We start from the raw sequence: 22,765 nt of genomic DNA, 5'->3' as shown, positions 1-22,765 counted from the left end.
CTGATGCTCCAGACGACCAAACGTCTCTTGTGCATGGTGTGTCAGGACCGATGACCTGCCAACGAAGAGGGCAGCATGTAGGTTACTTCGTAGGCTGCCACAGAGACGTTGCCTTTCTCGTACAACATGAGGGCGCGTTTGTCCTCGACACTCGTAGGTGGCACTGCCGCTGTGCCAGCTGCTACAGTGGGCTTACCTAACTCAACCTAGAGGTACCCAGGCCCAGGGAACGGTAGCCGGCCGCTCGTAGTCCAGTGACATGCGCCGACGCAGGAACCCCGGCAGGCGGCAGTCCGCAGGTAAGGCTCAATTTTATGGACCCAGGCCTCTGTGCAGCTTGTCGCCTCGCCCGCTCTGCCTGATCTGGCACCTGGTCCACCCAACCTTGCCTTACGTTTGTTTCGTCGCCGCCGCAGGCGCTTCTGGTGCACGGATCCTCCTACACTCGCGACAACGTGGTCAAGGCCACCGCCGAATCCCCTCAACCGGGCTGGTGCTCCTCCACCACCAACACTGCCGTACGAGGCGACCGAAATGGCGACGCGTCTGCGCGAAAAAAGGGTGGCCAAGGAGCGCCACAAGGTGGGCGAGCGCTCTTCGCTGCCGCGCAGAACCCTCCGACGCTGACGAGGCTCACCCCACTGCAGATCGACAAGCATGGCCTGCCGCCCGGCATCGAGCTGGTCGACGGCGACAGCCTCAGGGAGTGGACGCTGGACATCCGAGTCCTCGACAACAATCCCATATACAGGGACCAGACGTACCGACTCAAGTTTCTCTTCCCAGAGTCGTACCCGATCGGTATGCACACGGCATCATGGCGTCTCTGGGGCCGTCGTACTAACGGTGGCATGACCGCAGAGCCTCCCGAGGTCACGTTTGACGAGCAGCCGAACCGCCCGATCCCCATGCACCCTCACATCTACTCCAATGGCATCATATGCCTCGATCTCCTGGGCAGCCAGGGCTGGAGTCCTGTTCAAAGCGCCGAGAGCGTCTGCATGAGTATACAGAGCATGCTCACGAGCAACTCCAAAAACGAACGGCCGCCCGGAGACGCCGAGTTCGTCCGCGGCAACAGACAGCGGCCGCGTGACATCGAATTCCTATACCATGACAACACCGTATGACATACGGAAAACTTGACATTATCTGCATCTTGCGCGAGCGATCGACCTGCATTTTCGCATTTGGAAAACATGGGTTGGGGATGGCGCATTGTCTCGGCCGGGCAGGCCAACAGGGGCCGCATTCGCACAACTCACTTTTAGAGCAGCACCTGGCGTGTCACGTTTGTGATTTTTCGACTCCCAAGGAGACCTTGTCCATCGTGCTGGTATGGTGCGGCTAGGACGAGCTCGTCTCCTTGGGCCAAAGGAAGTCACCCAGGCGCCACAGGGTGACTCTGGAGTACATGGATTGGGAGCTTGGGAACAGGTGCTTGGCTTTCCTCAAGACGAAAACATAGCGATTGGAGCCGGAAATCTACATAGTAAAGACAGCCTCTCTTCGTGGCCTTCATTTCCTCGTGAGTTGTGAGGCTGTCAACAAACCGAACCTGGGTACGAGGCAAACCGTGGGATGACGTCGGGTCTTATTGGGATGGGGCGATGTCACTGGCACCATGGTGAGGTTTACCAGGCTTCAGCGGGGTACCCCCACCATCGATATGGAACGTACCTCCGCTACAGCCTAGGAGGTACCCAGGGGCCGACCGCCACGCAAACGGCCCCGGAAGTGTCACACCGCCCAAGGCAGCCAGGGGACCCAGCGGTGGCAGAAACCCGCCCAGCCGCCCAATCCTAGGCCCGCCAGCGCGTCATTGCCCCTCGGCGGTCCTTCCAAGGTTCTTTGTCCTGCTTATCCACACCTCGGAGCTCCAACACCAGCTCATGGGAGCTTCCCCAACGGCTTGCTTCCTGCGCTTCCGTGAGCAGCCATGGCGCCCCGAACCGAGTTCAGCACCGAGCAGGTCCGAGCCAAGTCACGCAAGGACTTGCTCTACTTACTCGAGGGTGTAAGTTATGGCTGGCTGGGGAAACATATTGAGCGCGACACGCTGCTGAGACTTGACGACTACAGGTGCGCGGGAAGAAGAACCTCGTGTTCGACCGCAGTCTCGTCGGCCCCATCGGTACGATAGTCAAGGTCGCTACCTTGAAGGAATACGGCGTCGACAAATTCTTCATTCTCGAAAATAACAACGTCGACACCAGCCAGCACAATGTCGTTTTTGTCGCAAGGGGAGAGGTCGGTCGCCATGCTGAGACGATAGCGAGTATGACAGCTTGGCCTATTTTCCGTCCACTCTCTGAGGCTCCCCGGCTCTGACACCCTTCTCATGCAGATCAGATCAAGCGGGTGCAGCGCGAGAGTCAGACCACTCATGAGTTTCACATATTTTGGGTTCCGCGACGAACGTTGGTGTCAGACCAGCTGCTCGAGGAGGCCGGCGTCCTTGGCGACGTGAGCATTGCAGAGCTCCCGCTGTCCTTCTTTCCTATCGAGAAAGATGTCCTCTCGCTGGAGCTCGATGACGCATTTCGAGATCTATATCTGTCCAAGGACATCACGCCCAATTATCTCCTGGCCAAGGCCCTCATGGAGATCCAGCAAAATCAAGGCCTGTTTCCGCGGATTGTTGGCTTTGGTGAAAACGCGAAACGGGTGTCAGACCTGCTCTGCCGTATGCGTCAGGAGCTCCTCGCCGGTGGGGATGATGTCGACGGGAACAAAGCCGGCATGACACCAAGCACGACAACCGAGTCTGTCATCATCATCGATCGCGAAGTCGACTTTGTCACGCCGCTTCTGACGCAGCTGACATACGAGGGCCTGATCGACGAGGTCTTTGGCATACAAAATAATCAGACCAAAGTCGACACGACGATCGTAGGTGCGCCAGCCCAGTCATCGGCGGCTACATCCCAAAGCAAGGACAGAACAATCGTACTTGACTCTAGCGACAAGCTATACGAACAGCTACGGGATGCCAACTTTGCCATTGTAGGTGGCTTGCTCAACAAAGTGGCCCGTCGTCTGCAGCAGGTCCAGACGGACTACGAGAGCAAACAAAAGACCAAGACACTCGCTGAGCTCAAGGAATTTGTCACCCAACTTCCCGGGTATCAGCAGGAGCACCAGAGCGTGAGGATACACACAGGTCTCGCAGAGGAGATAATCAAGCACACTCGGACGGACCAGTTCAAGGGCTTGCTGGAAGTCCAGCAAAATCTGGCTGCGGGAGCAGACCCGTCATCACAGTTTGACGGCATAGAAGAGCTGATAGCTCGAGGTGCCCCGATCAGGGAAACGCTCAGACTGTTATGCATATACTCATGCATATCCGGGGGGATCAAACCAAAGGAGTTTGATCAGTTTCGCCGACTCATACTCCAGGGCTACGGCTACCAACATATACTAACGCTCAATGACCTGGAGAGGCTCCAGTTGTTCTTGTCGCGCTCCTCTCCGCTTGCGGGGATGATTCCAATGGCAGGAAGCACCGGCGAGAGCGGCACGAAAACCAACTACGCGTATCTGCGAAAACAGCTGCGGCTGATATTCGACGAGGTCAAGGAAGACGATCCTAATGACATCGCTTATGTGTACAGCGGATATGCGCCTCTATCAATCCGACTTGTTCAAAGTGTTGTCCAAAAGGCGCACCTGCTCTCCCTTACAAAGGGCGAACAGGGCGGCACTGCGGCACAGAACGCGGCGGGTCAGGGCTGGTACGGCCTCCATCCGGCGGTCAAGCATGTCCGCGGGCCTGCTTTCTACGAGCTCCAAAAGGGCGAGGACAAGGCCGTCAAGGCGCGTGCGTTGTTATCTGGGAGCAACCACAAGCAGACCGTTTTTGTAGTATTCGTCGGTGGCGTCACCTTCACGGAGATTGCGGCGCTGCGGTTCATTGCGAAGCAGGAAGAAGGTGAGGGCCTGCAGGCTTCTGGATGGCCAATTGAGCGAGCTGACACGACACCAGACCGCCGGAACATCGTGATCTGCACCACATCGATTATTAGCGGCAACAGGATGATGGACGCGGCTGTCGAGAAGGAATCCTATGCCCGACAGGCAGGGTCGACCTAAGTCGCTCAAAGCGAGTTCGGAGTGCCGGTTGGCCGATGCGGTCCTGGCCTAAGGCTGTTGCGCTGAGCCTGACCCTGTCTGTGGCATTGTTCCCCGTTCCCTATGATTCGCGTCCGCGCGGTGCAGAGGGCGATAGACGATGGCAGTAGCTTTTTGTGACGCGGCTTTGACAAGCTTGAGAGCTGATTCTCTGGGACGTCGAAGGTCGTCGCATTGCACTTGATGCGAAGCTCCACAGCAGCCGTCGCAGTCATTGGCCAGCGGTGGTGCACGTGACCTTAATCGAGGCGCTGGGTTAGTGTCAGAGCCGGGAGTCGGGGTCGGGGCGGCCACTTGATGAACTGATAGCTTCAATTTCCTTCACGGGGCATCCCTTCGTGTCATTTATAACAACCATTCACGCCTGTCTGTGTGGGCGTTCCGACATTTGAGCGACTTGCTATGAATTGGTAGTTACCCTCGGATGCCCAGCCCGCACCGTCGCACCGACCGAGCTATGCACGCATGAGCCCGTCGAATAAGTCCCCTGCCCTGGTCAGTCCATCATGACATGACGCTTATACGCCGGCCATCATGGGCAATCCTTTGCTGATACCACGGCACAATGCAGCCCGGACTCAACGCGCAGAGATCCATGATGCGTCACCATCGCTTCAATTGTTTGTGACCATAGCAGTGCGAAGGACCAAGGGAGCCGTCGCTGCTTCGAGCGCACCGCGAGAGGAAACCACAGCAGTTCGAACTACGGTGCCTTTCCGATGCAGAGCGCTACGATGGACCAGGGCATCGAAAGCGGCCTTGGTGAGGGGAATAGACCCGTTGACGGCTATCCCGGTCGTTTAGACGGCCTGGAGTCGCCGTTGTCGAGTGTCATACCTGCCCCCGGATCCGAGGGTGGAGAACCAGCGTCGCCTCCTTCCTTTGCCAACAGACTCGACACATCGGCCCAGCCTCAGGATGCGTCCCCAGAGCGGTACTCCGAGGCTACCCCGACGATAATGGTATGGGCAGAGGACGCAGGCATCGACGACTCTGGAATATCATCATCACAAATGGACACTAGCCCTTCCGAGTAAGCCTCCTCTGATCTGCCGCTCACTTCCTGCTCTTCTGCACCACCACAAGACAATGTGTTCTTGGTAATTAACGCTGAGCAGCGAGGATATGAACCGGGACAATAGCGATGCTCTCTTGCAAGCCGCCGACGAGGATGGCATCGTCGACTCCTTCACATCCTCCCTCTCAGCTCTCACGGAGCTTTCGGACGTCTCATCGCTTAAATCTGGCAGCTCCAGCAAAGCTACTACCCCTGCCGAAGTCGATGCGGCACGAAGCCAACAGGGCGATGGACAGGCTCGAATATTTACGCCTTTGTCCTACCATCACGGTATTGATCGGCTCAACTTCACAGTGCTGCCCAAGTCGTCCGTTCCTACCGACATCCCTCCTCATCAATACGCGGCTGAATGTATCGAAGCGGCTGAGTCGTCGCGGCTCAATCCGTATGCACTTCATCCCGACGAGTATCATCTGCTGCGACATCACATTTCACACTCCCAGGTCACGACATACCTCAATATTCGGAACCAGATATTGCGCATATGGATCAGGCGCCCCTGGACATGCGTGACTCGGCAGGAGGCCGTGGGTTGCGCCAACGCACGATGGTTCGACGCTGCAAGTGTTTGTTACGACTGGCTAATTCGCCGCGGGTACATCAACTTTGGATGTGTCGCCTTGCCAGAAGCGCACAGCAATGGGCATGACATGCCCCGAGTCAAGCGGCGGAAAACAGTGGCCGTTGTTGGTGCCGGCATTTCCGGACTAGCCTGTGCTAGGCAGCTGGAAGGCCTATTCGAACAGCACGCCGGCAGATATCACGATAGTGGTGAGGAAATACCACGCGTCGTCATTGTCGAGGGCAGGCGGCGCGTGGGCGGCAGGGTATATTCGCGAGAATTTCGATCCAAGCCCGTCAACGATGTCAACGACTTCAATAGCAAAAGGCATACGGCCGAAATGGGGGGAATGATCATCACAGGCTTCAACAGGGGAAATCCAATGAACGTTCTTGTTCGCGGGCAGCTGGGACTGCCGTACCACACCTTGTCCGCCGAGACGACAATTTACGACAGCAACGGAAAGCCAGTGGATCCTGTCCGCGACGAGCTAGTGGAGAAGCTATACAATGACTGCTTGGATCGAGTGAGCGAGTACAAGTTCAAACCGCAGCCTTCCAAGTTGATTGAAGGCAACCGGGATCTTTTGGACGAAGGGCGTGATAGCCAGAACGACGGGAACAATCCCAGATCGATCATGCAGGTAGAGGAGGCAACAGCGGCTCTGCCTCACGCGCCCTCTGTATCTCAGCAGAGCGTGCCTGAGAAGGTCAACATGGTTCCTGTTTCGGCGGACAAGCTGACCGGGCGAGTTCACACAGAACCTGGAGTGCCTGGCACACTTCGCGCGTCGGACAAAGCGAAACTCATGGGCTGGAGCCTAAGATCCGGTGCACCCGGCGACCACGACATTAGCCTCACCGATGCTGCAGCGCGCGAAGAGTCGACCTTGGGCTCCTTGCTGGACTTTGCAATCACCCAATACCGACATCTGGTGGACTTGAATCCCCAAGATCATCGGCTCATCAACTGGCACATAGCCAATCTAGAGTACAGCAATGCCACGAATCTGCACAACCTTAGCCTTGGGTTATGGGATATTGACGCGGGCAACGAGTGGGAAGGCCACCACACAATGGTTGTGGGAGGCTACCAAAGTGTTGCTCGTGGCTTGTTACATTGCCCGAGCATGCTGGACTTGACCACGGGTTTTCCCGTCAGCAAGATCAAGTACCACAGCGAGGACTTCTCTGGACCAGCCTGCATTGAATCAGAGGATGGAAGAATTATCGAAGCCGACTGCGTCATTTGCACGGTTCCGCTTGGTGTATTGAAACAAGGTAATATCGCATTCGACCCTCCACTTCCTGCTTGGAAAACAGAGGCCGTTAAGCGGCTCGGTTTCGGTGTTCTGAACAAGGTGGTGTTGGTATACGACAGAGTATTCTGGGAACAAGATCGGCACATCTTTGGGGTCCTTCGCGACGCGCCGAACCGCCACAGCACGTTGCAGAAGGATTATGGGCTGAACCGCGGTCGCTTCTTCCAGTGGTTCAACGTCACAAACACCACCGGCCTGCCTTGTCTCATCGCGCTCATGGCTGGTGATGCTGGCTTCGAGACAGAAAGCTCCAGTAACGACCAGCTCATTTCTGAGGCTACAGACATACTGCGCAGCGTCTTTGGCAAGGACGTGCCCTACCCCGTCGAATCCGTGGTGACTCGCTGGGGCTCGGACCGATTTGCGCGGGGCAGCTACTCGTCGGCTGCTCCAGAAATGTTGCCTGACGATTACGACACCATGTCGCGAGGCATCGGTAACCTTTTCTTTGCTGGCGAGCACACAATCGGCACCCATCCGGCCACGGTGCATGGTGCCTACTTGTCGGGTTTGCGCGCGGCTTCCGAGGTATTGGAAGCCATGCTCGGTCCAGTTGAGGTCCCAACGCCGCTTATCCTACCAAGGGACTCACTCTTGCTGCACAAACGTAAAGAGGCCGCCAAGGATCCCAGACAAGCTCGCCTAGAGGCATACGAGGTCGAGGTGTGGGACTTCATCCGCTTGCAGATCGGAGAAAGACCTGCCCGGCCAAACAAGGTCGCGGGAAACGCTTATCTACTTTACAGCAAGGCGCATTTTGAGGATGCGAAGAAGCGGTGTGAGGAGAATCGCAAGACCGGCAAGACGCGCAGTATGCCGAATGAGGTGCGCATAATGACTTCCAAGATGTGGAAGGAGGCCACACCTGAAGAACGCAAGCCTTTTGAGGATGAGGCAGCTTTTCAGAAGCGGACATATTCCGAGGCTATGCAGACATTCAACGAAGAGTCCCAGGAGTGGGATCAGAGGGCAATGTCTCTGAGGGCCACGTACGAAAAGGAGCATCCGTTCGAACCGGGCGACAGCGACGCAGCGTACGGAGCGCGGCTCTCGCACAAGCATCGCAGGGCCAGGCATGTCAGCTACGTAGAGGATCGCGACAGCGAGAGGGATAAGTGAGTCGCTGTCTCGTGATCCTCTCGCACATGCCGTAATCGTAATTATTGTCTGTACTCGATACATGCGGCTGTATATATAAAGCAAACAGTACATATATTCTGCGGGAGGCTGGCGAGCTTGACTGTGCTTTGGCCGCCTTGGCGCATCCGAACGGAGGTGAGAGGGTTGGTATATAGTTGTATGCAGGATAACAGCGCTGGTAACCATGAAGTCTTTGCAAAGTGAGCCAGCCGCTGCTGTAGCCACGCTGGTTGCCAATGTATGATGAAGTAGAATGGTCTACTGTAAGGAATTTATTTGAGGCTTTGATACACTGCGGAAACCACTGCGGGTAACCTCTAGCTTTGGTACAAAGGGAATCGTTCAACTCCGGCTTGGATATTGCACACCATTTACATGTCCTCCGAGGCGGTGGCACCAGTGATGATTTCAACCAGCTCGCCGGTAATGACGGCCTGTCGGGTGCGGTTGTACAGGATCTGGTACTTGCCAATCATCTCGCCAGCGTTCTTGGAGGCATTCTGCGGGATTTTGTAAGCACGGTGCCGGACTTCACGAAGCGACAAAGAAGGATAACTCACGTCCATGGCGTTTCGTCGGGCAGACTGCTCGCAGGCGTGGCCCTCGGCAAGAGCCCAGTACAGGGAGTTGGCCAAGCTGTACTCGCGGAGGTTGGCCAGGACCTCGTCATCGACCTCGAAAGACGAGATGTTGGCTGTAAGGCATGCAAATTAGCACCGTGGCACTCTAACCACGCCCAAATTCAACATATAAACGTACGAGACTGGGCAATGGCCTCCTCGGAAAATGCCTCAATGAAGGTGGGCTCGTAGCTCTGGGCGTTGATGAACTTGTTGTACAGGATCTTGACGTCGGTGTACTCGGTGGGCAGCATGACGATCTGGTCGGCGATGGCCTGGGCGTCGGCGAAGGTGGGGACGTCCTTGCCAACACCGGCGAAGGTGAGCTGGATGTTCTTGTTGTTGGTGCGCTGGAGCTGGGCCTTGCACTTCTCGCCGACGATGACGAGGTCGAAAGGCGACTCAGTGGCGTACAAGGAACGGATCTTGCGGCTCATGCCGGAGTGGATACCGCCGCAAAGGCCCTTGTCGGAGGAGCAGACGATGATGAGCGACTTCTTCTCCTCGCCCTCGGCGGCGGTGGTCTCGGCGGACTCGAAGACCTCGTTGGAGGTCTGGCCGTACTTGCGCGACTCGGTCATGCTGCGCTGGGCGCGGGTGAGCTTGGTGGAGGCGACAATCTTCATCGTGTTGGTGATCTTCTCGATGTTGCGGATGGACTTGAGGCGGCCCTCGATCTCGCGGAGGGTCGCATACCCAGCCGCGCCAGCGTGGCCAGCGGTGGCAGCCCTGCTCGTCGATGGAAAGTCAGCAAGACGCTCGGTATCTGGACGACGGCAGCAATGCGTGCGTCCGGCATGCTCGTGGCGCCGCGAGGTGGCCGTCGTCGAGGCGCAGAGCTCGCGCGGCGCCTCGGCAACAAAATCAAATCGTGCTCGGGACGAGCCGCCAGGTCGGGAACTCACCGGGCGGGAGCTGAGGCCGCAGCTCGGAGAGCCGGTCGGGCCGCGCGTGACAGCATCGTGGCAGGTGCGAAAAGACGAATCGAGCCTCTGACCGGCGGTGACCCAATTGATCGCGCGGGACGGGATCAATTGATTGAGGGGAGAGGAGTGTCGTGTCGTGCTGGTCGGACGGGGGTGGAATGAATGCCTCACGGGTGCAACTGGTTTTGCTCCGGCGCTATTTTCCCCGGCAAATCGGCGGTTAGCACGGGGTGGGTCACGTGACCGGGTGCCACTGTAGAGCGCCTGCCTGCCTCTGCGACCTCGCCGAGAAAACACGACTGGTCCCGTCCTCGCTCTTCGATTCCAGCCCTCCGTTTCCCTCCCCAATCCTTCAAGGCTTCTCGCGCGGGACCGACGATTTCTCTCCCTCATCACCTTCGCTGGGCGTTGAGGGGTGGGTTAGCCACATTTTCTCTTCCGCATCACGCTCTGCGCCCCCTCTACCTCTGTTTCCCTCTCACGCAACGCACCTCTTACACTACACTGGGTCGTGTGCGACGTCAACTGTTTAATCCCAGTCAGCGATCACCAACGACGACAGCCGCCGAATCGCGCCACCCACGAGTCGTAAACATGGCGTACGACAGCTCCGACGATGATGCGCCTCTCGCGAGGCCCAACGGACGCCGTGAGTTGCCCTTTTCCCCGATGCGTGTGCTCCTCTTCGTGTTTTCTGGAGAGTCGCGTTGCGCCCCCAGCCGCAGTTGGTCTGACGGCCGCCACCTGGTTTCTCGCATCCGCCCAACTTGCGCAATTAAAAGCCTTTCTCGCTGACAAGTTTTTCCTCAACTGCTCTCAGTCTCCTCATCGATCATCTCGCGTTCCGAGGACAAAGCCATGGATCGTGCTCTACCCAACGGCAAGGCCACCATGGTTGGCCTGTCCCTGCACAACGGGCCTGTCGAGGACAGCATGGACGTCGACGCGCCGTCCGTCAATGGTGCAAACAAGCGCAAATCTCGGTCGTCCATCTCTAAAGTCAACTACCGAGACAATTCCGATAGTGATGGAGAACCTTTGGTACGCCTGCTCCTTGGCAGCAAAGTCGCAAGACCGTGGACTTACCTTGTTTTCCTAGGCCAAGCGTCCCAAACCCACCAGCAAGCCTGCAGAATCGGACTCCGATGATGAACCGATAAGCAAGGGGCGAGCCAGAAAGATGCCCCCTTCGTACGATGAGACGGCACTTCCCGAGTCTTCTGACGATGACGATGTACCCTTGGGCCAGAGGCTTGCCAACAAAAAGGCCGCCATCGAGAAGAAGGCGGAGTTGCAAGCCAAGGCCATCCGCGCCAAAGAGGCAAAAGTGCAAAAGCCAACCCCCAAAAAACCGACGAAGGACGAGTCGGACGACGAGCCTCTCTCGAAGTCGGCCACGCAAAAGCGCCGTCAGTCCAACGGGGCCCCTGCAAAGAGGAAGTCAAACGGCGTCAAGAAGGAAGAGTCAGATTCTGACGCCCCCATTTCCAAGAAAGCAAAGTCGAAGACGGTAACGCCCGCCAAGAAGGGCAAGCCCGGGCCGCCCGCAAAGGACGGGAAGAAGGCCAAGCCCAAAGAGGAGAGCGATGCCGAAGAGGAGTATGCGTGGTGGAACGCCCCCAAACCCGAGGACGACTCCATCAAGTGGCAGACTCTTGAGCACAACGGCGTCCTCTTCGCGCCAGAGTACGAGCCGCTCCCCAAGAACGTCAAGCTGTTGTACGACGGTAAGCCCGTCAACCTCAGCAAGGAGGCTGAGGAGGTGGCCATGTTCTGGGTGGCGATGATGACCCCGGCTTCATCTCATCACCTTGATAACCCCGTTTTCCGCAAAAACTTCTTCACAGACTTCGCCGAGTACATCAAGAAGTATGGTGCTACGGACGCCCAGGGCAACAAGGTCGACATCAAGAGCCTTGACAAGTGTGACTTCTCTAAGATCTACGACTACTGGTCGGCCAAGACCGAGGCCAGCAAGACGAAGAACTTGTCCAAGGAAGAGAAGGAAGCCGCCAAGGCCAAGAAGGACGCCCTTGAGGCTCCCTACATGTACTGCATGTGGGACGGCAGGAAACAAAAGGTCGGCAACTTCAGGGTGGAACCGCCCAGTCTCTTCCGTGGTCGCGGCGAGCATCCCAAGACCGGCCGCGTCAAGACCCGCGTCATGCCAGAGCAGATCACCATCAACATCGGCAAGAAGGCCAAGATCCCCGAACCACCGGCGGGGCACAAGTGGAAGGCCGTTCAGCACGATCAGAAGGCGACTTGGCTTGCGATGTGGCAGGAGAACATCAATGGCGCCTATAAGTATGTGATGCTTGGCGCCGCCAGTGATGTCAAGGGCCAGAGCGACTACAAGAAGTTCGAAAAGGCCAGAGAGTTGAAGAAGCACATTGATAAGATTCGGAAAGACTACACGCGGGATCTGAAGAGTGAGATCATGGCTGACCGCCAGAGAGCCACCGCCATGTACCTCATCGACAAGCTCGCTCTCAGAGCCGGCAACGAGAAGGACACGGAGAATGAGGCAGACACAGTGGGATGCTGTTCGTTGAAATACGAGCACGTCACTCTTGAGCCCCCCAACACTGTCACATTTGACTTTCTGGGCAAGGACAGTATTCGCTACAACGAGAGTGCCGAAGTCGAGCTGCAGGTCTTCAAGAATCTGAAGCTGTTCAAGAAGGCTCCCAAGAGGGATGGAGATGATCTCTTTGATCGGTTGACCGTAAGGAGAGACGCAGCCAGGATCTCGAAAATTTAATGCTGACAGATTTCACAGACTACTCAGCTGAACAAGCACCTCAACAGCTGCATGCCCGGCCTGACTGCCAAGGTATTCCGTACTTACAACGCCTCCTTCACCATGTCGGAGCTGCTCAAGAGCCTGCACAAAGACCCTCGCTCTAAGGGCAGCGTGGCCGAGAAGGTGAAGCTGTACAACGACTGCAATCGCAAGGTTGCCATTCTTTGCAACCACAAGAGGACCGTTGGCGCCGGCCATGAGCAGCAGATGCAGAAGCTCGGCGATAGGGTAAGCCGGAGATCAATTTGCAGAAGCCGACATTCCACTGACATATCCTAGATCAAGGGCCTTCGGTACCAGAAGTGGCGGACGAAGAAGATGATTCTTGACATCGATCCGACTCAGAAGAAGAAGAAGGGCGCGGCCTGGTTCGAACTCGACGAAGACCTCGACGAGGAATGGATCAAGGAGCACCAGCAGTTCCTCGTCGAGGAGCAACGGACGAAGATCACCAAGAAGTTCGAGAAGGAGAACGAGAAGCTCAAAGCGAACAAGGAGAAGCCAATGCCCGAGAAGGAGTTGAAGGAACGCCTCCACGCGGTAAAGGAGCTCGAACAAAAGTTCAAGAAGGAGAACAAGACCAAGAAGGTCGAGGCCGAAGGCCGCGGTCCCACGGTCGAGAAGTTCATCGCTGCCATCGGGAAGCTCGATGAGCGCATCAAGACCCTGGAGACGCAAGCCGAGGACCGCGACGGCAACAAGGAGGTTGCCCTCGGCACTTCCAAGATCGTGAGCTTCCCCGCCCAGTGCCCAAGCTAGTGATTATGCTAATCCAACCTGCGACAGAACTACATCGATCCGCGTCTTACCGTTGTCTTCTCAAAGAAGTTTGATGTGCCCATTGAGAAGTTCTTCTCCAAGACCCTTCGCGACAAGTTCCGCTGGGCCATCAAGTCTGTGGAGGACACGGACGACTGGGAATTCTAAGGCGACTTGGCACGTCCAGTCTCTCCTTTGCAATTCTTATGTGACCGGGTGGCTTTGCCCGGCTTGCTTAGCTTCTGTTATCTTTCGGTTCTTCCATTGTCATTCTTACGCTTGAGCATTCTTACATATCAGTACTCAAAAGAGATCTGAGATATAATAAAACAATATATCTCGAAGACAGGGGCACCGGACGCCATGCTATGGCTATACGGTGGGGGCATGGACACGGCGAACTTGGGCACGTGGCGAAAACGGAGCAAGAGGCTTATTTGCGGGCAGGCGGTAGACGCGATCAGTTATCTGGGCAGGAGGGCAGCAGGCAGTCAATGCCGCTAACTTAGACGCAGGTGTATTCTTATACTACGGGATTCAAGCTACATCTGGGTCGGCAGTTACGGCTGCAGGGGCTTCGACGGCCAAGCTCGGCTTGCCGGAAGGGGGGCACAACGCAGGTGGGGGGGAGTGTACTGAGGTTTTTATTTTAGAAAAGAAGAAATCTAGAAAGTTGCACGCTTTAAAGTTTAACGTATTGTCCTTGTCAACGCGGGTGTAAGGAGAGGCGTGAGGCGTGAGGCTTGCCAGACTTGTTGCAGGCCATGTTGCGTTTGGCGCAAAGTATTAATACCGTATATATAAGTATGTTTTACAGTTTGTCTTTGCCTTGCCATGCCGCCCGCACCTGCGGGTGCGGCTCGCACCGTTCTATATCCAGTTCCACTGTCTGAAATGACTTCCGTTGTCAATATGCCATGTTGCCATATGCCCTCCGGGGTAAGATGAAAGCAAATCCCATGATGCTGCCGTGCGCCATTGTGATGCCAAAAATGTGCCAGTTAAAAAACGCTCTCCGCCTGTCCCGTGTCTGTCATGCAAGTTGTATGCGTGTAATGATGTTCCCCCGTCCCCCCAAGTGTACAAGGTAGTTGGCGGGTGAAACTCCTTTCTGTGTGCCCCGTTCTCGGTCCTTTCCATGTGGACGAGTCGGGGCCATGTATATATATATATAAATAATCATCGCAGATATTGACGAGGGCACGCGCTCTCGCCATTGCCGTGTCGTAAACAGCAAGCTTAATACAGCCGCTGGAGGAGGCTCAGGGCGCCCGCAGCCAGCGAGCCCACGACGGCCAGCACCAAGGTAGGGCGCCCGCCGGCCGGGGCCGAGCCCGTGTTGCTGCGCATGATTTTGCCCTCGGGCGTCATGTACCAGCCGCTGGGGATGGTGCCGCCCGTGGGGCTCGCGCCGGCGACCCAGGGCCAGCCGGTCTGGGTCCTGGTGGCGGAGCTGCCGTCGCGGCCGATGCCGCCGACGGGGACGGTCGCAAACGTCGTGGCGGCCGGGGCGCCGCCCGCGGTGGGCGTGGCGGTGACGCTCGGGGCGTTCTTCCCGTCGGCGTTGCTGTTGATGGAGCCGCCGATGGCCTCGATGCTCTCCCACGACCCCGTCTGGTCCTTGTAGCGGTACTGCTTGCCCGTGGAGTAGTCGGCGATCTTGATGGTCTGCACGCGCATGGAGAAAGGCCCCTTGGAGTAGTCGGTCGGGCCGCGCGCCCACTTGACGGTGCCGGGCGCGTTGAAGGCCGGGTCGCCGCCCGCCCAGGCGCCGAACTTGATGCGCATGGGCGTCTGCGGGTACTGGCCGGGCTCCGCGTCGGACTGCTTGAGCTCGCGCAGGGCCTTGTCGTCGACGAGCCAGACGATGCTGTCCTTTGTCCACACGACCGAGTACTTGACCCAGCGCGTCTGGGTGCCCTGCACGGCGTGGAACCTGCCGCGGTTGTCCGACGTGGTCTTGCCCTTGCCGAAGTAGTTGCTCTGCATCTCGTCCGGGTTGGAGCCGAGCCACTCAATGTCGATCTCGTCGAGGTCGTCCGACTCGAGCACGAGGGAGGAGACGATGCCCGCGCCGGGCGCCGCCTTCATCACCACGTCGACGCGCCCAAACATGATGTAGAAGAGCGAGTTGAGCTGCGGGGCGTCGCCACCGCGCGCGACGGTAAACGCCACGCCGTCCGAGTCGTACTTGGGCGACCCGGACGCGGCGAACGAGTTGACGCCGCCCTTGCGGAAGTCGACGTTGACCGTCATGCCGAGGGCCGTGTTGGGCGGACATTGGGCTGCGGAAGGGCAAGGCATGTCAGCGGCGCTGCAGGAAAGGGGAGCCCCAAAGGGAGTCTTTTGTCTTACTGTTGAGCGGGTTGCACTGGCTCCACGTCTGCGCCGCGGCCGTGTCGAAGAGGAGAAGGGCGGCGACCGCTGCCGAAGCCGCCGCAAAGGCGGATCTGCACGGGATCCTCATGGCCGCCGTGCTGTGCGGGTTGTGATGCAAAGGGGGAGGAGGAAAGGGAAGGGAGTCGAGAGGGCTGCTAGCAACGCCAAGTAGGGATAAACGAAGCCCGGTGCGATGAGTCCAGACGTCTTGTCCTAGCGGTTATACGCTTCTTTGGGGAGGACTTCCAGGAAAAGAGCTTGAGGTGACGGCGGTGGTATGAGAGCGGAGGGGAGAAACGGGCAAGGTGCGTGCAGCTACCGCACGCAACGTATATCAAGGACCCGCGGTCAGCCCAGCCACGGAAGAGGAGGAGGAGGGGGGCCCTTGGCCTCGTCGTCATCAAAGTGGGAGGAGCTCTTGGGTTGGCATGGGCGGGAGGGCCGGCATGGGCATTGGGCAGGGTCACAGCCAGTACCAGACAAGCATCGCATGTGCCACGACGACAACGACGCTGGTCAGGGATCTGTTCCAATATTTTTTTTCCGACTGGGGGGGCCGCTGTGTACACGGCAAGAAAGAAAGAAAAGAAAAAAAGACGAGAGGCTGGAGCCTGGGCGCTTCGTATCAGGTAGGGTAGCTTGGGGAGCCTTTTCTTGGCCGTTGAGGCCCGACGGAGGCGCTGTAGCTGCCGCTGCTGCGGCCGGGCCTCGTGGGGCCTGAAAATGGCTGGAGACTTTGCGGGTGGCTGGGAGTGGGGCCGCCCGCCCCGGCGCTCTCGCTGGCCCGCCACCGGGGCTCTCACCGAAGCGCCGCCGGAGTCGCATCTAGCCTACCCTGCACCCGGGTGCTGTTGCTCGTTTCGATTCTTGACCCCCCCAGTCCACCCCGGAATCTCGCAGCGCTCATATGGACGACGTAGGAAGCGGTGCCTGTATACGTTTTCAGATATACGGGCGAAGCGCAGGTTCTGGTATTGCATGTGCTGATAAGCGTGGTATTTTCTAGGCGCAGGCCCGTCAGGCACATATTCAATGTCGACGTTTTGCCAGTTTCCCCAACTAGCGGGCGTCGCGCTCCCATTCCACACACGCTGGTTGTGATCTCGGCATCGACTGCCGACACAGCACAGCACATTACCTTGAAGTGCACCGACTTGATCCATCAATGCGGAAAGACGGCAATTACACAAAGCATGAGCCACCACCACTATTATGGCGCATCACTACGGAGTAGCGTGCACTTCATACTCCGTACGTCCTGCGTGACGAGCGACTTAATCCGCGCCGACGGCAATCGGCTCCGGCTTGATCGCCCAGAGTCAACCAACGCCTGGTCTCAAACTCCCTCACCACCGCCGCGACCAACAAAACACACTCGTAATTATAGCTCATACATCGCTTGGCGCCATGGCCATTGCGGCATCATGGTGACCGCGCGTCCCCGTCCCGCCCTTGTTTTACCCGACGATGCATCCGAAGAAGCACATTCGTGACCTCTGCGGCAAAGGCATCGGGGCGGGCGATGTCTCTCGGTGCGAGCAGAGCACAACTGGTTGCTGGCCCGAACCGGAAGACGCTCGGCTGCAGCGCGCGCATGCACGGGCTCTCAATACCCACGGCACCCACGGCACGTTACTCGAAGATCGCACAGAGCGCCATGCGCACTGCAGCTAGCCGCGACTCCCTCGCGTCACAGCCCCTCCCTCTGCCGAGGGGCTAAACGGTCCCCCGAGTCCATCTCGTCTTCCCCGCCTGCGCCGTCCCCGATGGAGCGGGCGCACGAGGAGCCCATGGCAAGCCCGACGCCCTCGGAGAGTTTCCCACGTCTGAGCCTTGCAGCTTGCAGAGACTTCACGACCTGTCTCACCCTCTTCCTTTTGCGTGCCGCCGCCACAAGACCCTGCCCCGTGGCGTGGCGCGGCGCGGCAGTACGCCGCCCAGCCGCGCTCATGACATGTCGCCTACGTCCGCAGGACACGGAGCAGCCATGTTGCGGGACGGGCACGAGACAAACGTAAGTCATTGTCAAACGCCCGCCGGCGGCAACGCGCTCGGGCCCTTGCCCGGGTTTGGTCCCTCACATCACGCCTGCGGCCGCAGTGCTTCTTCTGATGGAGAAGACACCCCGCGAAAACAGAAAAAGGAAGCTGAGGTGGGGGAGAGATGCCGGACCCAGCCGCACAGAGAGAAACACTGAGGCCAAGGCAGTCAATCGGTTCTGTCTACCCAATGTCAATGGCCACGCGCCCGCTTGGGCGCATGTGCATTGCGTGTGCAGCGAGATCCGCCAACAGCTTTGGCGATGCGAGATTGACAGATCCATGCGCCCCTGGCCCAGATCGCCCGACTCTCCTTGGGCGAGGCTAAAGTCCAACGCAACTCGGCCTCGCTGAGAGCCCTTCAGTGGGCTCGGTATGGCATGCTGTGCCCTCTCTGAGGTTTCCCGACGCGGCACTCCGTGTCAAAACATCCGTGACGTTGGTGCGAGCTGGGCCATAGTGTGAGCTATGATGCCGCTTGGCGTCTTCACAATCCGCGAGACGGCTGCACCAACATCGGGGCTGTTCCAAAGCCCGGGCAGTGCAACACCCCTAGGTTGGATTGGGCCCAGGGCCATCACGCTTCATGTCCTAGACATTGAGTCGATGGACCCCGAAGAGGTCCGGAGACTCTGTTCCACCAAAAGCACGGTCTTCATGAGATGTCAAGGGTCCTGTTCCGGCTGTGTCAGCTTCGTCATGATAGCGGGAACACGTTGAAGGTTTTCAACTGCATTTCACTCAACTGATACCTTCGATGTTGAAGAAGCAATCTCATGCGGGATGCCAGCGAAACTGGCCCAGCAAAGACAACATGCCAGGCCCATCACATCAGTAGCAATTTCTCGCAGACACGACCATGGCCATGTCCGCGGATTGTGTCTTGAACAGCGGTGATACTCGTTGCCAGCAACGGTCGAATCGGAAAAGTCCTCTAACATGGAAGCTCTGCCGCACCCAGACCTGGCGCTGGCTGTGTACTGGGCTTGAATTGCGTTTGCCACTGCCGTTGCTCCAGCATGTGCATGTAGTTGGGCAACTAGCAACAAAGGCATTCGCCAACGGAGTCGGCCGGCGTTCGAAATAGGATGTGTTGCCGATTTGTCAACCCCTCAGGGTCCACGCCCCCCCGACTTTGGATGAACGGGTGGAACTTCTTGGGCCCGGAGAAGATCGTCAAACCCATGGCCGCGCAGGCTCGTGTCAACGTGGGGGTGTGCCCTTGAGTGCACCATCTTGCGTGACTGCTTCGATCATCACTACGGCGGCGGAGGCTGTCACCGTCGCGCGGCCGTTGACGGTGGGTAGGTGCGATAGCGTTCAACCTCAAGACCTTCGAGAAGCCCGCAAGGCTTGGGACCTGACCGGCCTTAATTGGCCCCAGTCGAGATAGTACCTGCGCTAGTCTGGGGGATGCCCTGGTCATCGTCGTGGCCTCCCACGGAAGCGGACTAGACCTCAGGAAAGCGCACCAGCAAGTCGGTCGTAGGCGTGGCAGAGCCCGAGGCTAAGTACGTATGCCATCGGCGGGCGTGACAGGCTGGACCGCCGTGAGGACCCGAACATAGGACGGCGGCGTTGCGAGGGAAAATTTTCGCCTTGGCCAACTCCTGCCAGCAAACTTGTCGAGGAGGGCGGCCCAAGCAGCGCTGGAACCAAGGCATCTGCTTCAGAATGCAAGACGGCACATGCGCCGGACAGCATGTGCGCAAATTAAGGAAACCGCACTCGTCTCTGGGATCTTCCAGAATCATGCCAAAACTTGACCGGACCCACGCCGCAATTTGCAGTCGAAGGTGTGCTGGTCAGGAAATCCGGGGATCGAGCCAAGGCGAGCAAGGCCGGGGTCATTTCAACCCCTGTTCGGCCGGGGATCATTATTCATGGGCTGCCCTGGCCACACGGCTGCGCATCCGGGCCGTTAGCTGACCCATGTCCAAGCGGATCCAGTTTGTCTGATCTTGCCGCCACTGGGGGCGCTGGACCTGGGATTCAAACAGGTTCGCAGACGGTCGAGTGGCGAAGAGTGCGCGCTGCGAGCTTGCTGTGCCTCCGGGGTCATGCCTGCTCATCTGACGCCTGTTGCTTTGACCATGAGATAAGCCAATGCTCTCGAGCGGGCTGGTGAACCCGAGTAAGACGAGTTGCCGACACGCCCAATTCGTCTACAGTCGGCGATGCATGGCATGACCGACGCCTGAGGTCGTAAGCACTCGGATCCTCGTGGCTGTTCCTGGGCATCCCTCATCTTGCCGTGCCATGCCATGCCATGCCATGCAACCGAAGCACATGCTTCCTACCTCGGCACCTGGGCATTCGAGACCCTTTCCGTGACAGTTCCGTTATGACGGAGGTGCCATTGGGTGGGCTGGCTTTCTCGGCTGGGTGATGCTACTGGCTCCGGATAATTACGACCCGGACTGTCGGTGATGTGCTTGGGCGTGTCGTCGCAACAGCGTCGTTGGCCGCGGAGAGGCCAAGCCAACCCTGGTCCTCTGCAGTCCGTCGAAAGCGATCACCTCCCAGCAGGGGCGGCCCAACCGCAGTGTCGGTGGCGAGCAGCCAGCCTTCAACTGGGCTAGCAGCGCGCTAGCTATTTGGCCGTGGCCGGCTGGTGCAGAGTCCGGGATGGTGCAGATGTGGGAGCAGGCGAGCACTAGCGCCTAGCGCGGCGAAGGGTCGAAGGGTGTTCAACGGCGGCGCGGTTGCCTGTTGGGTCTCGTCACTGTGGGCTAGCGGGCTCGTCCCGATGCCGCTGGGGTTGGGAAGGGTGAGCTGCCGGTTCCCCGACATCAGCAAAGTGGAAAGCGAACGAGGGGTCGACCTGGCAAGAGGCAGCACGAACCCGAAGCTTGGACCAACAGACGGGCTTGCTTGCCATGGGGTGGCTGCTGCGTCGCGGGCGGGATGAGACCTTCAAGCGCCTCCCGCGCCTTGATTCGCCGCCGAGGAAGCCGCACCGAGGCGGCGGACTCGGTTCCTCAAGACCCAAGCCTCAAGCCTCATGGCTCGCACGCCTGGCTGTTTCAGCCGCTGGTGAGGAGCACCGCGGAGGGGGAGCCGAGACATGGAAGAGCGCCGAGCTGTGCCTGTGTCGTTCGGGGATGCTTGCGACACTGCCGCGCCGCCATTCTTTCGGGGTGTCTCGAGCTGTCCATCCAAATACTGCTGGCGTCTGTCGGCAGTGATGGGCTGCACCCGACAATGAGATGAGGAAAAGCCGTAGCGTCGCAGCGGAGGTGGCCTGTGAAGGTCGGGAGGTGGGGCCCGGATCCAGGAACAGAGTGGTGGCAGGCAGGCTGCCATCTGCGCAGGAAAGAGGCACGCACGCACGGGCGCCGAAATGAGCGGCAAGTCAGGCACGAGGGACGAGCTTACCTGCCAGACGGTGCCCGCGCCTTGCCTGATTGGGGTTTATGCCCCGTCTGGAGCAAATGCAGAGCGACACCCGCTGAGGTGGCGTACCTACAGTATGGTACGGTACTGTACTGTACCTGAGGACGTCGGGGGCAGATGGAAGGCACGACGTAAGGTATTTCGTACGGCATGAAATGCCTTACTGCAGTACGAAAAGGTCAGGCAACAGGGCTGTCACTGATTCGACGGGAAACAAATCACCGGACTACGCACGCGAAGGAGCCTCGTACGAGCGCGACGTAGTTGCATACGAGCGCTCATATCCGCAGCCCCGTCGCCGCCGGGCCAGTGAAAGAGCGTTGGTTCCTGCATCAGCGACAGATGGTGCAACAACGTTGAGGAGCAGGCGGTTCGTACGGAGTATTATGTACATCTACTCGGGTCTGTACACGTACCTCGTCGCTGACTCTGCAGCGCGGGCGGCGGCGAACCCACCCATTGAGACGATGAGTACCACGCACATACGTAGGTACCTGCTCCGTCAATCCCCTCGTACGGATGAGAATTCCACGCAACGAGCGTGGGACGACCCCGGGCGAGACCCTTGCACATCCCGCCGGTCCAGCGGATTCGAGTCCATGGTCCGTCCCGGTCGACCCGTCGAAGCATCTCCCATCACCCTCCCGCGGGGCGGCGCGGATGGCTGCGCCTCCTGCTCGACGTCAGGGCAGCGAGCAGACCACCTTGGCCGTGCAAGGTTCGAGGCGCACAGGGATGCCGGCCCATGTCCATATGCAACATTTGTGCGAATGCAGAAAGCGCCATACTTGTACAGGCAGGGAACTCGTGCAGGTGCCCATGCTCATGCAACATAGAGATCTGCACACCGTCTTCATGCCCGGCCGTGCCATGGGCCAGCCCGCCCAGCGATGGCGTCCGGCACACGTGGAAAGGGCATAGTATCACATCATTCACCGTGTGATAATTGCATTGACGTGGCCCCAATTGCCGGCTCACCGCTTGAGACAGGACAAGCAAACCGGCATGGTGTGCCAAGAGACGCTGCAGACCTGCGCTGCTTCCTTTGGGCGGGTTGCTCCGTGTGGGCGTTCCTGCTCCTTCGCACGGAATGCCTCGTGCCTGGCAGGTCCTTCGCAGATGCAGTCGGTGATGGACGAGCAGCGAGTGCGGATTGGCAGCTCTGCATTGTGATAGTATTGTGATATCACCCTGCCTCACCTGCACGTAAAAGTACAGCACGGGCAGTCGGGATGCGCGGTTGCAGACGGCTGGGCATCGACGCCTGGCGGTGATGATCGCCCGTCGCATGGCACGCCCAACATGGACAGTCGTGGGCGTCGTACGTAGCATCTCTGCATTGCAGATGCCCGCCGCGGTTTGCTGTCGTGGTTTGCGGATGCGACAGCAGCAGGCGTTGGCGCAGGCGAAGGCGTGCAGGCGTGCGCATGCTTGCAAGCTTCGCGGACGCCATCGAGCTGTTAGCTCAGGCTCAGTTCTCTGCTGGATGACAGTTGCAACTTCCTCTTCGAGCTAGACGGCCGTCGATTGCGGAGAGCGGTTGTGCAGGCGGCGTGCGTCCTTCTGGGTCTGTTGCCAGCGTGAGCCATTTCCATCCATTGCCACAGT

The 22,765-nt window shown here is 58.5% G+C and overlaps 6 protein-coding genes across 6 annotated transcripts; 4 read left to right on the top strand and 2 right to left on the bottom strand.

Annotated features, from left to right (window-relative positions):
- Positions 1-126: 126 nt before the first annotated feature.
- On the top strand, positions 127-1,130 carry PLICBS_002763 (uncharacterized protein; the record flags this gene model as incomplete). Its single annotated transcript, XM_065600082.1, has 3 exons — positions 127-153; positions 417-801; positions 862-1,130. 3 exons carry the CDS (start codon positions 127-129, stop codon positions 1,128-1,130), a joined length of 681 nt encoding a protein of 226 aa, XP_065456154.1.
- An 809-nt stretch (positions 1,131-1,939) lies between these two features.
- PLICBS_002762 (uncharacterized protein) lies at positions 1,940-4,092 on the top strand (the record flags this gene model as incomplete). Its single annotated transcript, XM_065600081.1, has 4 exons — positions 1,940-2,017; positions 2,083-2,254; positions 2,348-3,931; positions 3,986-4,092. The coding sequence occupies 4 exons, from the start codon at positions 1,940-1,942 to the stop codon at positions 4,090-4,092; spliced, it is 1,941 nt and encodes a 646-aa protein (XP_065456153.1).
- A 773-nt stretch (positions 4,093-4,865) lies between these two features.
- PLICBS_002761 (uncharacterized protein) lies at positions 4,866-8,211 on the top strand (the record flags this gene model as incomplete). Its single annotated transcript, XM_018322465.2, has 2 exons — positions 4,866-5,164; positions 5,250-8,211. 2 exons carry the CDS (start codon positions 4,866-4,868, stop codon positions 8,209-8,211), a joined length of 3,261 nt encoding a protein of 1,086 aa, XP_018179945.2.
- Positions 8,212-8,603: 392 nt separating this feature from the next.
- Positions 8,604-9,813, bottom strand: PLICBS_002760 (ATP3 gamma subunit of the F1 sector of mitochondrial F1F0 ATP synthase; the record flags this gene model as incomplete). Its single annotated transcript, XM_018322464.1, has 4 exons — positions 8,604-8,732; positions 8,793-8,926; positions 8,992-9,581; positions 9,758-9,813. The coding sequence occupies 4 exons, from the start codon at positions 9,811-9,813 to the stop codon at positions 8,604-8,606; spliced, it is 909 nt and encodes a 302-aa protein (XP_018179944.1).
- A 559-nt stretch (positions 9,814-10,372) lies between these two features.
- PLICBS_002759 (DNA topoisomerase 1) lies at positions 10,373-13,511 on the top strand (the record flags this gene model as incomplete). The annotated part of the gene is made up of 6 exons (XM_018322463.1): positions 10,373-10,427; positions 10,599-10,819; positions 10,878-12,506; positions 12,561-12,812; positions 12,864-13,313; positions 13,371-13,511. The coding sequence occupies 6 exons, from the start codon at positions 10,373-10,375 to the stop codon at positions 13,509-13,511; spliced, it is 2,748 nt and encodes a 915-aa protein (XP_018179943.1).
- A 1,071-nt stretch (positions 13,512-14,582) lies between these two features.
- On the bottom strand, positions 14,583-15,810 carry PLICBS_002758 (uncharacterized protein; the record flags this gene model as incomplete). The annotated part of the gene is made up of 2 exons (XM_018322462.2): positions 14,583-15,628; positions 15,699-15,810. 2 exons carry the CDS (start codon positions 15,808-15,810, stop codon positions 14,583-14,585), a joined length of 1,158 nt encoding a protein of 385 aa, XP_018179942.1.
- Between the last annotated feature and the right edge of the window lie 6,955 nt (positions 15,811-22,765).

The sequence above is a fragment of the Purpureocillium lilacinum genome, assembly GCF_023168085.1.
Source record: "Purpureocillium lilacinum CBS 284.36 DNA, scaffold_2, whole genome shotgun sequence".
Taxonomy (NCBI): domain Eukaryota; kingdom Fungi; phylum Ascomycota; class Sordariomycetes; order Hypocreales; family Ophiocordycipitaceae; genus Purpureocillium; species Purpureocillium lilacinum.
This window is presented reverse-complemented; position numbering and strand designations above follow the sequence as displayed.